The 18,191-nt window shown below is 40.5% G+C and overlaps 1 protein-coding gene across 1 annotated transcript in view; it reads left to right on the top strand.

Annotated features, from left to right (window-relative positions):
- The window catches only part of ST8SIA3 (ST8 alpha-N-acetyl-neuraminide alpha-2,8-sialyltransferase 3), a 34,112-nt gene extending 22,773 nt beyond the window's left edge, over positions 1 to 11,339 (top strand). The window contains exons 3-4 of the mRNA XM_042453535.1: positions 1,297 to 1,854; positions 4,989 to 11,339. Of these exons, the coding sequence (XP_042309469.1) occupies positions 1,297 to 1,854; positions 4,989 to 5,271 (841 nt within the window). The 3' untranslated portion in view covers positions 5,272 to 11,339. The remainder of the gene's footprint in view (positions 1 to 1,296; positions 1,855 to 4,988) is intronic.
- The last annotated feature ends 6,852 nt before the right edge of the window (positions 11,340 to 18,191 follow it).

The following is an 18,191-nucleotide window of genomic DNA, read 5'->3' as shown; positions in this document are numbered from 1 at the left end:
GGCAGAGGCCAGAAACAAAAAGAGAGTGGCCGCCATAGATTAGTTCTTTTTGTATAACAAAGGGCAGTGATCAGAGTAACCTTGGCTGAACTAGATGATGTAATCTGCCCATAATAGGTAACAGACAGATGAAGCAAGCAAACAGGAAAATAAAGGTCAAGTTCCTAATCTTTCTGTGTCTAAGAGGCTGTCCACACTGCAGAAATAATTCAGTTTGATAGCACTTTAATTGCTATGACTCAGTGCTATGGAATTCTGGGAACTGTAGCTTTATGAGACATTTAGCCATCACTGTTAGAGAGCTTTAGTGCCACAATAAACTACAGTTCCCAGGATTCTATAGCATTGACCCATGGCAGTTAAACTGGTGTCAGACTGGATTATTTCGGCAGTGTTGATGCAGCCAAAGCCATTTTATCCCTAGTGGACAAGAGAATAGCAAGAACAGGTGCAGAAGTTGCTGCATCTTTCAACAAATAGTGGCCCATTTCCATGTCATGGTCTTTATTGCATGTACTTAGAGCTGCACTCTCCTTTGGAAAAGAAAGGACAAAGCTCTTTCTCCCTCTCTCTCCTTTCTATCATTATTATTATTATTATTATTATTATTATTATTATTATTATTATTTATCAAACACTCATTAGAAAGACAAAGCTAATATAGCCTTAAAGCATATGGCAGATCCCAGTTTTGGAACATGGGAGAACTGAGTGCAGTTTTTCACACATGAATTTAAGTGCCTGCCCAGCAATTCAAATAATATAGAAGCAAGTCAGACTGGAAGTCTGGATGGAAAGGCAAAGTCTTGCTACTCTGCCATGCATAAGGAGGAAATACAATGGAGTGGAGTGGAAACACATGGAAAATATGTACTATCTTGATTTGTTCTCTCTTGCTTAATTTCTTGGTGTTTTGTTTTATTGCTTTTGTACCTTTTATATACTGCCTTTTCTCCTATGAGCACAAAGCAGCATGCATGGATTCCCTCCTCCATATGTTACCCTCATAACAACTGCAGCGTAGGTCAGATAGAGGGAATGTGTGGTTGGACCAATATCTTTCATGTCTCAGTAGAGTCTAGAACATGGATCTCCCAAGCTAAAATCCAGTATTTTAACCATGACTCCACACTTATTTCAAAACATGAAGGGAGATGGATTACTGGGAAGATTGAGGTCTACATTTCTTTTTAGGAAATTAGTCCCCTGCTTTAGATCTTCCTAAAACAAAGATAACAATTCAGTATAAGAAGTCAGAGCAGCCATTTTAATGAAACATCTTTGCTTTATTTTTAGGCGAGAAATACTTCAGCATGTTGATGTGATCAAAAACTTTTCTTTGACAAAGAATATGGTTCGGATTGGACAGCTGATGCATTATGATTATTCCAGCCATAAGTATGTTTTTTCCATTAGCAATAGTTTCCGGTTGTTGCTCCCAGATGTTTCACCAATCCAGAACAAGCACTATAATATTTGTGCTGTCGTTGGAAATAGCGGAATCCTGGTGGGCAGTCAATGTGGCCAGGAAATAGATAAATATGATTTTGTTTTCCGCTGTAATTTTGCCCCAACGGAAGCATTCCACAAAGACGTTGGGAGGAAAACCAACATTACCACCTTCAATCCCAGCATTCTAGAGAAGTACTACAACAACCTTTTGACCATTCAAGATCGTAATAACTTTTTTCTAAGCTTAAAGAAACTGGATGGAGCCATTCTCTGGATCCCAGCATTTTTCTTCCATACGTCAGCAACCATTACAAGAACATTGGTTGACTTCTTTATTGAACATCGAGGGCAGTTAAAAGTCCAGTTGGCTTGGCCAGGAAATATCATGCAACATGTTAACAGGTGCATCTTGTTCTTGCATTCAATTCACCTTGATGGTATTGCTTGTGTGTGTTATTTGTTGTTAAAAGGCCCTTTCACACTACACAATTCTAGCACTAGAATTCCACAGCTGCATCCTATGAAATACTGAATTCTTTGTACTTTGGTGAGGTACTAGAGCTCTCTGACTGGGAATTCTAAGGACCCATTCCTAAAGTGCAAACCCCAGGAAACCATAAAATATTGCTATAGTAGTAAAAGTGGGATCATAGAGCTATAATTGTGCATTATGAAAGGGTTCTAAGAGTGAGTAGTAACCAAAAATAATAACAATTTTAAGAGAGGATAGGTTGTTGGATTTACCAATGAACTTTTAGTATTCAATATTTATGTGTTTTTCTTCCTTAACTCAGACTGGCTTACCAAAAACAATGAACATAAATATGAATAATTTTATATAGAAAAAATCATATTAAGATAGGATTTTTATGTTTAAACCTTACAAAAGACATAATATAGACCCCTGGGCACACATACATTCCATAAAGTGAGTAGTTCAGGGAAGCAGAATGAGAACTAGTGTAAGGAGAAAGAGGAGAAGGGTGGATAATTAATGGAAAACTAGAACCAGGTGCTATGAAAATAGATCATGGTGCTAAGAATAACTGGACAGAAAACCAGGTGAATCAAGAGTGAAACTAGATCAAGCTGAAAGAAAGAAGTCTGGGAGCTGAAGTATTGGAAAGTGGGTGAAACATCAGCATTCTATCAAGTCAGAACACTGGTCTATCCAACTGAGTATTGTTGACTACTAACAACAGTCCAAAATGTCTGGTAGAGTTTGGGTCCGACCTAGATATCCCAGAATTTGAACTTGAGACCCTCTCCATGAACAGCATGTCCCTTACAACTGAAATATTGCTGTTCTACAAAAGTGGGGGAAAGAACTTTCACAAATGGAAGTAAAGCTAGGGAACACAGACCACAAGGCTAGGTAGAATGTGATTTGGGTAAGAAGCTCTTCTCACCAGGGCTATCAGAAGTACTCAGAGAACCAGGATATTCTGTATTTTTTACTGTGGCCTAGCTTTATACTGAAGACCATCAAAGAAAGGGATTCTACCATTCCCGTAGACAGTTTCTTCCACTACTGAATTGCTCCTATAGTTGGTGCTTAACCTAAACTAATTGTTTGGTAGCTCAAAATAATCAACCCTGATGGCAGGTGTGGCACAAGTACCACAGTGCAGTACAAAGTACTAATCTAGCATTTATACTGCAGTACATTTCAACTCTTCTTTTGCTTTGGTATGGTTCAATGCATGAGAGAGCAGGTAGGTTTGCTCAGGGACTGAGGTCCATGTTCAGCTGAACAAGTGTTTGGTTTTTTACCAAACTTCATTTGCAGCCTACCAAACTGTCACTGACTAACCCTCTAGTTCCTCCCCCCCCCAAAAAAGAAAATCCAATTGGTTGCCCCCCAAAAATGACCCCTAAAGGATCTATTACTAGTCCTAAATTATTCAGTCTACCACTCTTCACCTGAAAATTCTGGAAATAGAATTATCCAGTCACTTCTTGGTTGGATTTTTGGTGCACTAAATTGAGTTTTCCATGGGGGCATGGAGGTGAAATTTGGAACTGTGGTTGCCTACTCTTTATCTGACCCACTATGATCTAGAGGTGTCTTTCCAGGTACCAGACCAATATCTTTCACATTACCAGCTACCCACTGGCAATGTAAGATATTGAAACTGGTAGCTTCTCTGTTCAAAAATATGTGTTGTGTTACTGAGCTATGTTCCTTTCCCAGAGGTGGCACAAGCCTGGAAAATCGCTGATATCAGTCCTTGAGCCCAAATTACTAAACCAGACATCAGAGACATGTATTGCAGTTCCTATCATCTTCTAGCTGTGATAGCTAGAGCTCATGAACACTGCAGTCTAACAACTGTCTCTCTCACTGCAGTCTCTCTGAGAGCCACACATTTTCCCACCATGGCATTATGGGTCTTATAGGTCAGATCCAAGATTAGGTACTTTGTACATTGTGGTGGGCAATACAACTTTACTCACATTCAAGAAAACCTCTGCAAGTCATGAGTTCAGTTCTCTGTCCCTCCTCTGGCAGCCCACAAAGCAAGATGGAGGAAAAAAGAAGGTTCTGGCCCTGCCTGCCTCAGATGTGCAGCCCTGGTGAAATGCATCCCTCAACAGGGGAAAAAAATTATTCTCCCTTTCTGTTGTGGGTAGGTAGATAGACAGACTGGCTGGCTGGCATTTTTAAATCATTACGGAAGAAAACAATGAGAGCCAAAAATGAATGCAGAGGTCTTAATTAGAAATAAGAGGGAGAAATATTTAGATGCCTCATCAGCCCGTAAATTGGATAAAAGCCCTTTCTGAATAGGAAATCGCTAGCCTTTCAGTCTGCTAAAGAAAAGGTGGGATAATTACTTGTTTAAACTTTTATATTACACCTTTTCATTTGTATAAAAGAAAAAAAAAGCAGTCACTAACATTATTGTCAGAGCTTGGATGTGTTCCTTTGCAATCCTGTCCACAAAAAAAGAAAAAAAAAGAAAAGAAAGAAAGAAAGGTGTTTATCACACTATACTCTTATAGTGCTACTATTCCACTTTAACTGCTCTAGCTGCCTCCTGTTGCATTCTGGGATTTGCAGTTTTAAGGAGGGGTATTTAGAATTCTCAGGCAGAGAACTTCCATAGTCCAACAAGCTACTTAATAGCAACCAAAGTTTAGATCACATTCAAATGCCAAGTGAAGCCAAGATCCCTACCAAAAGAGTACTGCCTTGACCAGGAATTTATTTATTTACTTCCTTACTCATTATTCAGGCCTTTTGTTTATCACCACTCAACTCAACACTTTAAAATAATTAAATCAATAACTGAAAACCAATTAAAACAAAGTAGAAAAAAATAGAAGAACAAGAGAAACATCTACATCCCTGGGAAAGGTATACATCTATATAGTTGAAGCCAGTCCAAAAAAGGCTGTACTATGCATGGCCATTCAATTAACTCAGATGGGAAGGGCCCCAGGATTATTATAATTATTATTTATTCATTGCCTAAATATTTCCATGAATATATGACCTGTTTCCCACATCCTGCATTTTTATTACTTCACAGGTACTGGAAGAACAAGCACCTGGCCCCCAAACGACTCAGCACAGGTATCCTCATGTATACTCTAGCATCGGCAATTTGTGATGAAATCCACCTGTATGGCTTTTGGCCCTTTGGGTTTAATCCAAACAACAGAGAAGACCTTCCGTACCATTACTTTGACAAGAAAGGAACAAAGTTTACCACCAAGTGGCAAGAGTCCCATCAGCTCCCTGCTGAATTCCAGCAGCTGTTTCGAATGCATAGCGAAGGTCTAGCAAAGCTGACTCTGTCCCACTGTGCCTAAGAGTTGAATCCCTGAAGTGCCAAATGATTGTTGTTGCTGTTTTTCTTTTCTAAAAAAAGTGCCCAAAATGAATGAACTGTTTTTCAGAACAGAATTCTAAGAGGAAAACGTATTAAGAAAGGGGATTCTTTTAACTCAGAGTTGAAACCACTCTTACTGTTTGCTTTCCTAGGCATAGGAGGGTGGTTGCAGCATATTTAGCTGTGCAGGAGTAGTTCTGTTATTCATGTAGTAAGAAAGTTAAAACTATTTATGGCAGAGGTTTTTAGCTTTTCTAGGTCTGCTGCCAAGAATGTTCTCTTGAAAGTATTTTCATAGTCAACTGGAATTTCACATTCTGCTGGATGTCTCAAAATACCCACCGTTAGAATTCCTGTGCTTGCTTATTCAGACTTGCTTGCTTTCTCGGCAAATTTGTGCTGCTGCCATTGAGTCGTTCTTCCACAGTCAGTTTGGAAACTGTTCCTGATGTTCTACAGAAAGATGGCTTGTCACTAGTATTAGCCCTACTAAGGTCAAGGGAAATTTTTCTATATAAGTGGCTGCCAAGTCAAACTCAATGGAGACTGAAAGATATTTTCTGTGTATGCAGGCTTCTATGGAAAAAAATGAACATGAGATATCCACAACATTTATTTGCCCCCATCTCACCTTTATTTCTTCCTCAATACATTCCTCTCTTCACCCTGTCCAAGGTTGGAAATATTTATCTGTCAATCAGAGCATGGGAAAGTAATGTCTGGACTACAACTCCCAGAATCCCTGAACTAGCATGCCCAAGCTCTGCTGATTGCCACTCTTCTGTGAACAGTTCTGTACACAGACCAGTGGTGGCCAGACCAAGCCTCAGAACCATTGGTTTGAACCCTACTGTTAGTCCCAAAAAGTAGACCTATTGAGTCAGTGAGGTTAACTCAAGTGTTGACTTAGCATTGAAATATTCAGGCGCTTTCCTCCATCTGTTGTACCTGCTTGCTCCAGGCTTGATACTGTTAGATGGACTAGGCTGTAATAATCCCAACAGAGTGCACTGGAGAAAGAGGAGAAGGTAGCTACCCTATTGGGCCCAAGCTCCTAAGCTAGAGTTGTGAGACATGCACCACAACTCCCATCATCCTTCACTCTTGGATATGCTGTCTGATGCTTGTGGGAGTTGATCCCAATTCTCATGGATCCCACAGCCAAGGGTCTGTTTCCTTGCTGTCAGTAGATTAGACAGAAAGTGTGCCCAATAGACAAATGGATGTTACTGGTCTACACCTCCCTGATCAAGGCTTCCTCTCTAATACTGGAGTGGTGATAAATTTTGAAATTGCAGGCACTCATCAAAAGAGTTTCCCACAAAGGGAATACAGAAATGCAGGCAGCTTATCCAGGATCCTAGACAAACCAGGACTAGGATTTTTCACTTCCACCAGGAGCAGGTCCTCTGGACAACTAGTGGGCTGTAACTGCCCATTCAAGACTATCACCTCCAAATTCAGTGCTTTACAACAGCGATAGTTTGCAAGAATGTATTTCTGCTGGGAAAATCAATTTACCATGGACTGTCGCAGAGCTCAGAGAAAACTGGGAAGTCCAATTATGTGGCATCATTGTTTCTGCTAATCAAAACATCACTGCCACTTCATCCCTGTGACCCTAGGCTCCATTGCACCACTGCTCTCTACAGACACAGAAAGTGATCTAATATCACCCAATGTAAATCACCATCTTTTTAAAAAAGTATCAGTACTCTTAGTTTTGATACAGACGTCACATAACCAAGAGCAAAGCTCTTATTTTGCAACATGCTGCTTAAAGGCCTGCTTTTAGCTGAAAAACTGGGTTTGAGCGATTGTTAGGCAAAACAGAAAAGAGTGCAAAACCTCTTAGCTTCTGTTTTCCTCCCCAAAATCAGTTTTAGGACTGCCATTGTGTTTGTCCAAAGCAACTCTACTGTAGAGCCCAAGAGAGGCTGTTAACAATAGCTTAAATGCTTGAGTATCATAGACCCTAGAATGGTACAAAACACCCAAGCAACATTAGTTTTCAAATGAATAAACAGGGCTAGGATAGACAAAGCTTTTTGAATAGCTTGGAACAAATGAACAGATTCAAGAGATAAATAGCAGTAGGAATATCGTATGCCACAAGGCTTCAATGAGCTGGTCATCAAAATAACGTTAACCGTTATCTATCAGGGTGTTTTTTAAAAAACAGAAACTAACTTGTGGGATATTTTGTGGTCTTCAAAATTTCAATGCATTGAGGGTTAGCATGAGGGCAAGGGCCTTGGTTGGGATTATGGTTTAATATTCCCAATGAGAATTCCAATGTTGCCTCTTCATTGTAAAAAAAAAAATGATTTCCCTTGAATCCAGTCAGCCTACTGACAACTGGAACATATCAGTTCTATTTTACTGCATCATGGTTTGCAAAGAAAATGACACCCCCTACCCCCCCCCCCGAAAAGAATTGCCTGGGACAAAAAGTGGCAAAACGGAATAGATTGTTGGGAATTTTTCCCCTGGCTTCCTTTCTTGGCTTTTTCAAAAAGAACTGCATGGGGCACATGGATGAAATTTGGAGATATTGTTTACAACAGTGCAGGTGACAATGCTGCAGAATTTCTACACCATTGGTTTACTTTTGTGTGCATTCTGCAACAAGACGTGACTTTGGGGGGGGGGGGCTAAAATGTCCCATCCTAGTGCATGAGGATTGATCTGCTCACCCAGGGACCTCTGGATGCCATTGCTCCAAACTAGCTACCTGTTCTTGGCACAAGTGCTCTTATGTGTGTGCAGTGCTTTCCCATTGGGAGAATTTGCCATGCCCCATTCACTTCAGTGAAAGGAACCAGTCTCCACTTATCCATTTGGGATTCCTTCATTGAAATTAATAGGGAAGGACATTTTCTATGTGAAGAAAAAATTACTCTGTGTGCAGCTTAGTATATAATAGATCTTTAGCCTGGGGTCTTGACATCTTTGCTATTCTCCGCAGCATCATGCATGAAGATCTATCTTGCATTCACTGAACTTAATTGATAAAACTTTGAACTGCTGGTGGTGAAAGGAAGTATGCAGCCAAATTTATATGACTAATGTGCATATCCCATCTTCCATATCTGTAATATGCCTCCATCTTCACCCAAAAGACTCACAGAAGCATCATAAAAATATGCATGGCACAGAATGGCAGATCCCCAAAATAAGGACGGCAGTGATCTATGTTGTCCTCTCCAGCATGTGCTGTCCTTTTGATTTGACTAGGCACCAGGAAACATGCCACAACAGAAACTATCAAAACTGCATGTGAGGAAGAGGGTCTGGTTGTTGGACTGGTACCTCAGACCCACAGTATTTCCACATTTGAATGTTAATCTGATTTAGCACTGTTACCTGAAAGAAGACAACTCCATTTCTATTTGCTCTGGTTGGTATAATTGCTCTGGTTGTCAAGAGTCTTTAAATCCAACAGATAGTCCCAAAAGCAGTATACCTGTCGAATCAGTGGGAACCTGATAAGCCAACTTTTATGTAGGTTCCATTGATTCAGTAACTCTGCTGTAGATGGAAGTCAGAATTGGATTTAGGCCTTAGTCCATAAATATAAAGCAGACAAAGTCAGATAGAAGGTTGGTGGTGATCTTCTGGTCTATCTCTGGGTGGTTTTCAAGGCAGACACCCCCAATTAACAATAAGAACAAGCTTCCACCCCCAATTAATGAAATGACAAGTTTAGGGAGGAACCAGGAGAAAATGTTTGTGTAAAGAGCCTGCAATCTTTGTTTTGGTAGTGAAAACAAATTTCTGGGATTTAATAGGTATTCGGGAGCACTCTATTAATTCCAAGACCTTCTGGCAAAGTCACACACACTCAGCCTCAGGGGAAGGCAATAGAAAATCTCCTCTGAACAAATCTTGCCAAAAAAAAAAACCCTATGATATGTATGCCTTAGGGTCACCATAGGTTGGAAATGACTTGAAGGCACACGACAACAAAAAAATTCTAGTTGATATTAATAGTTGATAGTTAATATTACTCTGTTGAATCAATGGGACTTACATAAGTGTTGACTTATCATTCTACGATTGATTATATCTGTCAACTCCAGTTGGGATTAACAACTCCATGTAGACCTAAGTGCATGTCTGTCCTCCTCCCTTGGGTTGCAGTTGGTGACCTTCAGGATCCTAATCAAACAAAGCAAAATATCTGCAACCCCAAGAATGCCTAGTGCCTTTCAAGTCAGAAGTTTGGCAAATCTACTGTGGGTGTAGGTGCTATCCAAGGTACTGAGCCTATTTCAGGAAGGGAGGATTTGTTTGTTTGTTTGCATTTATATGCTATCTTTCTCCCTGTGTAGAACCCAAGGTGAGTGCAGGACCTTGATTAATGCCTTTAAAGTCTAGAATAAACCCTAGAGTTGATTCACCACACCTCTGACATGGAAGCCACCAGTTACCCCTGCTTCTATCCCATTAGAGAACAGAGGATTTTTTTAAAAAAAAATCCTAACAAAATTAATATGATTTAGCTGGGCTTCATGTTGGTTTGCTCTACTTGGTAGTCCTTCATTTGAAGCAGACTTCTGGTAAAGTAGACTTGCACAACTTTTGACAAACTAAAGTAAATTCAACTCTCACCTGACAGCCATGCACCAAGGCCCACCAAATCAATGGCTCTCACCCGTTGGCTTTCCAGACATTTTCCATTTCAAATCTCTGAAGCAACACAAGCAACACACTGTCTGAAGTCTGGAATTCTGGGGGCAGACTACCAAAACATCTAGAAGGCCAAAGGCAGAGAACCACTGCTTTAGATGAAAGGTGGAGAGCCATGGTTCTCAATATATGGATGAAGCCCAGATTTTGTCAGCTCAGCCAGAAGGGACAATGGCTGGGAGTGATGGGAATCAGAGTCAACAGCACCTATAATGCCACAGATATGCCAACCTTGCAGGAGAGGTTAGAAAATTTGAGATGCCTGCTCCAATTAGGACTACATCATCAGGTGGGTGGTCAGGTTCCTTCAAGGTCCCAATACATTACTGTTGTGCAGACTTAACAGAACATGCTTAAAACTTGCTCTCACTTTCCTACACACATGCACCATCTAAAAAACAATAAGAGAAGGAAAAGGTGATGTGAATGGAGGTTGCAAACAGAGAACAACATCCTTTATGTAACTCTGAAGTGATGGAACTAAGGATCTGGCTGCTCAATGCCAAGACAGTATTGTTTTCATACAGATACCAACTTTTTTTTTGGGGGGGGGGAGATAAACCATTATCCATATCAACCATTCATTCCTAAATAGCCATATTAGAAAGTATTTATTTTTCAAGTAGCAAATGTACATTTAAGAGTCAGGATATAATCTCAGGTGAATGGTATGGAAAGCTGCACAACGTTTCCAAAGCTGTGGAATGGAAAGCAGGAGGCCATCCTAGTGAAGTCAATAGCGATTTCAGACAGTGGGACCAATCAACTAGCAAGCTCCATCACCATGAACAGAGTTCCTTCCCTTTTGGCGGAACTTAGAGAGGAGAAATTCCTAATGGATCTTGCCCCTAGCTTTTTTAAACCTTGGTTCAGCCCCAGGATATTCTGAATTTAAAGATGTAGGAAACAGGGTCACAGCTCTGAGACTGGAATGTGATCTAGACAATGTACATGTAAATATTTTGTCTGATTTGTTAATCACAGGATGCAATCCAGCCAAAATTAAGTACTGTTAGTACTCCCAGAGCTTTCAGTTTGAAACCTGCTTTCTTTTCACCTACTGAAATCAAGGCAGTTTAAGGGGTTTTCGGTTTGGCTGGATTGTACACCAAGTTGTTTTCTTTTTTCCTTTCTCTACTTTATTTCTTTCTTGTAGAGGAATTTGGCATAGTTATTGTAGTGTTTGAATCTTGTAAGGGTGGGGGGCAGGGAGGGTAATTTACAATGATTCCTTTTGAATCTTTAAACAATGTTATTGCTGGGTGTGGATGTGCCTGCCACATTGACTCATGTGCCAAAACATGATATTGAATGCATTGTTTTTAAATAAAATATTTTATTGTGCACTGGAAGCCTGTCTTCTCCCAGAGCCTTTTATTTGCCTTTATTCCTCTTTCTCTTCCTTTTCCTCTTCCTTTGCATTTCCTTATTTCAACAAAATCAGAACAAAGATTCCAGTCCAGCAGTTGGCATTGCAATAGCTGGAGGTGTTCATGTGCCATTCCCTAAAAAAAAACCAAAACCAAAAACCAGTTTTGTATTTATCAGTGCTTGGAAAAGCTACTTTTTGGGTGATACCTCCTGTAATCCTCTAACCAGCACAGCGGATGACTGAGAGTTGTAGTCTATAATATTTTCTCTGGTATTTAGTTCCAGGACCTCCCATGGATAACAAAATCTGTGGATGCTCAAGTATCCATTATATACAATAGCATAGTAAAATTATGTCTCTTATATAAAATGGCAAAATTAAATTTTGCTTTTTGGATATTTTTTTAAAAAATTCAAACCATGAATGGTTGAATCTAAGGATACAGAATCTGTGGCTATGGAGGGCCAACAGAAAAAGAAATTAGCCTGTGTCTTATTAAGCTGTTGTGTTGCACTAGCAGTTATGCATTTCCATAATTAACATAAGAACAAGAGCCAATAGGTTTTGATTTCTTGTATAATGTCTTGTGTGTCTCATTCTTGCAGTCAGTTGTGCATGGTATTGTTCAACTGCTTTGCACAACCACTAGCAAAGATTTTTTTTCCCCCACTTGTGTTAAATTGGATTTAGACCACTGCAATTATGCCAATCAGCTGTTTTGCAGAGAACAGGAATAGGGAAAAATTATAAGGACAAGTTAGGACAATATAGAATGACAGATGGACTGACAATAAATTGGGGGAAAGATTTACACATAAGTGGGGGGATTTAAAATATGGCTGCAAGAAATTGTTAAATATAAAAATATAAATTTAAAAGAACAAGAAATGATTGATAGATGATATAGAACACGTCATCAAATGGCAATTATAAATGGCAAACGTTAATCTAAAAGTTGTGGATGTGGAATGAATGGTATTTATATACACATGTGATGGGAATGCCTATTTGTTCAGGAGTTTTGAACAGAAATTAAGACTCAGATGAACAGTAATAGAGGTACAATTAATAACTTACTTTAGGGGGAATGGACTTGAATAGGAATGAAAGATATGTGATAAGACCAATTTTAAAAGCTACCCATGCAGTTATTGCTTTAGGGTGGGAAAAGAAATCAAAATGGAACAAAATTTATTTGTCATAGTATAAAAAGAATATATATTATTTTATTTCCTTCGGGAAAGAAGATTAAAGCATAGTGAAAAAAGTAATAAAGGATCATGGAGAAATAAATGGAGAATTGTGATTGAGAACATAAATGGAAAAACAGGGTATGAAGATATGGAAAATGTGACTAATGATATATTCCATATCTCTGAAAATGATTGTTGATTTACTGAGTAAATGAGATGATAAACTTCTGTTAGCCATTTGTGGGAGGCAGGATGGATGAAAACATAAATAAATAGATATTACTATGTTTTCTGTTTTATATGCTGTTACCTGGCTTGATCCAACACAGGGAGAGGCGGGTTATAAATAAATATTATTATTATTATTATTATTATTATTAAGAAAATTTCAATAAAAGGGGGAAAAGAAAAACATTCAGTAAGGACTGAATAATAATTGTTCAAAGGCACATTGTTTTCAGTAGATATGTTTAGGACTCAAGCTATTAAAATAAGAAAAGGAAAATAAAACCAAACAGAATGCAAAGAAGCTCCAAAAACATTCCAGCATTATACAAATAGTTGATTAATAAGATTCAGGGACAGGCGTCTAAAAATATATGAACTACACCCAACAAGAAAAATGTTTATCTAGCAACCTTGCCTGAAATCTAACAACCTAATCTGAAATATCCTTGGAAGCCAAGATCATCAAAATGATCAACTCAAACTTGTACTTTGTCTACATAATGAGAAGGCACAGATCATTAGAAAAGACAATAATGTTGGGTAAGGTAGAAGAAGCAGAGGAAGGCCACATACCAAATGACTGGACTCAGTCAGGGAGGTCACAGGCATAAATTTGCAGGACCTGAGCCAAGCAGTGGAGGATAGGGGATCTTGGAGATGTCTCATCCACAGAGTCACCATGAGTCTGGATCAACTCAAGGGCAGCTAACAACAACAACAACAACAACAAAGCAACCTATACAGCAAGGATAGTGATCATCTGGCTTTCCAAATGTTTTTGAACTGTAGTTTCCAGCATTCCTCACCATTAGCTATCCTAGATAGGGCTGATGGAACTTGCAATCCAACAACATCAGAGAGCCACATGATTCTCACCCCAGTATACAACAGTAGGCCTGCAGACTGATTATGACCCCTCTTGAATATATGTGAGGCTCTGGAGGAAATCCAAATATCCACTGTTTACTGTCTTTCCTCACCTCTTGGTAAGAAATTCAAAGGCTACCTCTGTGGTTCCATAAACTGGCAAGAGACCCTCTGCTTTTCCTCCACAACACAGCTGATCAAGAGAACTATGGAAAGTGAAAAATTGTTTTCTGCTTCTGAGATCACTCTTTACCCACTATTAGTAGTGTTGGGTAAACAGCAAAAAAGCAGGGGAAATTGCTGGGGAATGTGTGTATCTGTCTTTGAATACTGAGATGTAGAAAAATATGCATGCCTGTGAGGTTCCTAACTGACACTATGTGCAGCACAGTGCTATAAACATATACCACTGACCTAAGGACTGCTCAAGACTATCCAAAGCAGACCTGGGCTTGGGAGAATGCCTTTATCCTTACAACCCCATTGCTTCTGCATGAAGAGGTGTATGGAGAAGATGGAACCAGATTTTCCAACCTTTTGGAGCTGAGGTAATTCTACAATGTATAGTATCAGTACATACAAACATATATGTGTGTTAATAAGCTGGGTTGTGTCTTTGCCTGAGTTTCATTTTGGTTAGGTAGCGATTACATCTAATACAAAACTGAGATTCTGTCACTGCTGAGAACTGCTCCATCTTCTACATGAGTGCTACTTGGTTTATTGTCCACCCTGTAACCTAACAGACTCCCTGACCGAGCTGACACAGCTGGTCTTGGAGCTGGTGTTGGAGTTTCCTAGGCTCCTTGTCTTGGGGGACCTCAACATCCCCTTTGAGGCCGGCTCATCAGATCTAACAGGTGTGGCTCGATTGTTCATGGAATCCATGACAGCCATGGGCCTGTCCCAATTGGTCTCAGGTCCAACACACTGTGCTGGTAATACACTCGATGTAGTCTTCAGTACGGTCCGAGAATGTCTGTGGGTGGAAATAAATGCTATTTCCCCCTTGTCATGGACAGACCATTTTCTGGTCAAGATAGGACTGAAAGCCACATTCCAAAAACCCCTCGGGGGTGGAGGACCTATTACAATGTTCCGTCCTCGAAGGCTGATGGAACCCAAAAGGTTCCAAGAAGCCCTAGAAGGAGTTGTGTTTGGGAACGATGGCGATGCTGTCGAAACCCTGGTTGACAATTGGAATATGAACCTCACCGAGGCTATAGACAGTGTCGCTCCCGAGCGTCCTTACCAGCCCGCTCCTAACAAAAGACCCTGGTATACTAAAGATCTTCGTCAGATGCACAATGACTAGAACGCTACTGGCGGAAACACCAGAACTTATCCGACAGAGCACTCCATGAGAACATGTTACATTCCTACAGAGTGGCAATCGATGCAGCAAGGAATTCATTCTGTGCTTCACGGATTGCATCAGCAAAGTCCCGTCCAGCAGAGCTGTTCAGGATGGTTAGGGAATTAACCCAAACCCCAGCCACCCTGAACCCTTTATTAGAACCAACAATAGCCTGCTGTGATGCATTTAATGACTTCTTTGCTGATAAAGTCTCTCAGATAAGGGCTGATCTTGACACCGGCTTTCTGACAGAACCTATAGTAGAGGCATCCAGTGACTCTGGCAGCAAGGTTATTCTGGATCATTTTGAGTTTGTGAGTACCGAGGACGTAGACAAGCTCCTTGGTTGCATGAAGAAGACGACAGGCCCTCTCGACCCTTGCCCTTCTTGGTTGACCGCTCAGGGAGGAGATGCTATAAAAACCGCACTCCATCTAATAATAAATGCATCTCTTCGGGAAGGTATAGTTCCATCATCTTTGAAACAGGCAATAGTAAAGCCTCTTTTGAAGAAATCTTCTCTTGATCCCCTTTTAATGTGTAATTACAGACCGGTCTCCTTATTACCATTCTTGGGCAAGGTGATCGAGAGGGCAGTCGCTTTTCAGCTCCAAGCTGTCTTGGATGACACCGATTATCTGGACCCATTTCAAACTGGCTTCAGGGCGGGCTACGGAGTTGAGACTGCCATGGTCGCCTTAGTCGATGATCTCCGTCTGGTCACTGACAGGGGAAGTGTAACCCTGTTGGTGCTCTTGGACATCTTAGCGGCCTTCGATACCATTGACCATGGCATCCTTCTGGAATGCCTGAGAGATTTGGGTATCGGGGGCACTGAGCACCAGTGGTTCCAGTCCTATCTCTCAGGGAGATTCCAGATGGTGAGGCTTAGGGACAGTTGCTCTCGTAAAAGAGAGCTTACATCGGGTGTCCCTCAGGGCACCATCCTGTTCCCCATGCTATTTAACATTTACATGAAGCCGCTGGGAGAGATCAACCAGAACCATGGAGCTCGGTGTTATCAGTACGCTGATGACACCCAGATCTATCTCTCCATGTCTCCGACTGATACAGTGACTAAGGTTGGCACCTCTCCTCTGGATGTCTGCCTGGGGTCAGTAATGGGCTGGATGAGGAAAAACAAACTCAAGCTGTATCCAGAGAAAACAGAGGTGCTCATGATAGGTCCTCCGAATCCAGATAGGGAAATTTGCCATCCTGTCCTGGATGGGGTTACACTTCCCCTAAAGGACAATGTTTGGGAGTACTCCTGGATCCATCCCTACAGTTATCATCTCAAGTAGATGTGATGGCCAAGAGTGCTTGGTACCATCTTTGGCTGATACGCCAACTGCGTCCCTGTCTGGATCGAAAGGACCTAGAAACTGTAGTACACGCACTAGTAACCTCTCGTTTGGATTTCTGTAATGCGCTCTACATGGGGCTACCTTTGTATCAGATTCAGAAGCTTCAGTTGGTTCAAAATGCTGCAGCCAGATTGGTCACGGGTACAGCTAGGTCAGATCATATAACCCCTGTGTTAAAATCTCTTCACTGGCTGCCAATTCGCTTCCAGTCCCAGTACAAAGTGTTGGTCATTACCTTTAAAGCCCTACATGGCTTGGGCCCGAGTTACTTGAGGGAATGCCTCTTCCTATATAATCCGCCCCTCACCCTTAGAACAACGGGGAAACTCCTACTTGAACATCCTAAGATGAGACTGGCAACAACCCACCAAAGAGCTTACACAGCGACAGCGCCTACTCTTTGGAACGCTCTCCCGGAAAAGATCCGCTCTAGTGGTACATTGGAAGCCTTTAAAAAGGCTTTAAAAACCTATCTCTTCCACAAGCATACCCTCCCGACTCTTTTTAGAGAAATGTTCCCCAATTAGATTAAGATACTTGATAGCCTATAATTTTGACTACTTAATTTCTTATTTTAGATAATTTTATTGAATATTTATGATTGTAATTGAATGTTTTAACTGTTTTTATACTGTATTATGACATTTGTCATAATTTTACCTGATGCGAACCGCTTTGATCTCGAGGAAAAGCAGTATATAAATAAACAGTTTATTATTATTATTATTATTATTATTATCATCATTACTCAAATTTGTGGTCCCTAAACCAGAGCCAGTTCTTGAGCAGTTAGCTGCTAGTCCCTCGCAAGTTTCCAAGCATGGAAAATCAGTTATACCCAATGAACACAAATTTAATGCTGGTCCTTGGCACACTGGGGGGAAATAACAACCTGTCCCTCACATCAGATAGCTGAGAAGTAATATTCTACACAACATCCATTCAGATACTTAAAGATGATTGTCCCAGTCTTCTATTCTCCAAGCTAAACGCACCCTGCTCCCTTAGCTGCTTCTCACAGAACTTGAATTTCAGGCTTTTTACTCCTCCTCTCAGTTTCCTGCTCCAGAGAAAAGACATAAAACACTTAACTCATAGAATTGTAGAACTGGAATCTGAGATTCAATCCATTGCTCAACGTAGAATCCACAAGGCAGGATGTAAGTACAGCATCCCGGAATGATGGCCATCCAACTTCTACTCAGATGCCTCCAGTGAAGGACAGTCCACCAGGTTGTGTAGTAGGGTGTTCCACTGTTCAACAGGTTTTGTGGTAAGAAAGTTCTTCCTATTTCCAAATTAAAATCTGCTTCCTGACAGTTTCTACCTACTGGTTCCAGTTCTCCTTCCTTCTGGAGCAAGCAGGATCATCGCTTTTGTTTGTATCCTTTCCTAACCAGAGCATGGAAAAATTATTTTTGGGGATCACCACTCCTTTCTAGTTTGCCTGGTGGTGCAGTGCCCTGGTGGCACCATGATTAAATGCTGGTACTGCAGCCACAGGGTTGTGAGTTCAGTCCCAGGTGACTCTTAAGGTTCATTCAGCCTTCCATCCTTTCATAGGCTGGTAAAATGAGTACCCAGCTTGTTGAGGGCAATTAGTTCGCAGATTGCAAATGGCTTAGAGAGTACTGAGTTCACTGATAAATGGTATATAAATACACATGTTAGTGCATTCATGCACATAGAAACATGTATACACACACACATACATATATATATATATAAAGACACAGATCTATATATATAGATATATATGTACATACATATAGATTTTTTCTCTTCTCATTCTCACTTCTCAACTGCACACACACACACACACTA

Source organism: Sceloporus undulatus, chromosome 2 (genome assembly GCF_019175285.1).
Source record: "Sceloporus undulatus isolate JIND9_A2432 ecotype Alabama chromosome 2, SceUnd_v1.1, whole genome shotgun sequence".
NCBI lineage: Eukaryota > Metazoa > Chordata > Lepidosauria > Squamata > Phrynosomatidae > Sceloporus > Sceloporus undulatus.
Note: the sequence above shows the minus strand (reverse complement) of the source record. Positions and strands in the feature narration are given on the sequence as shown.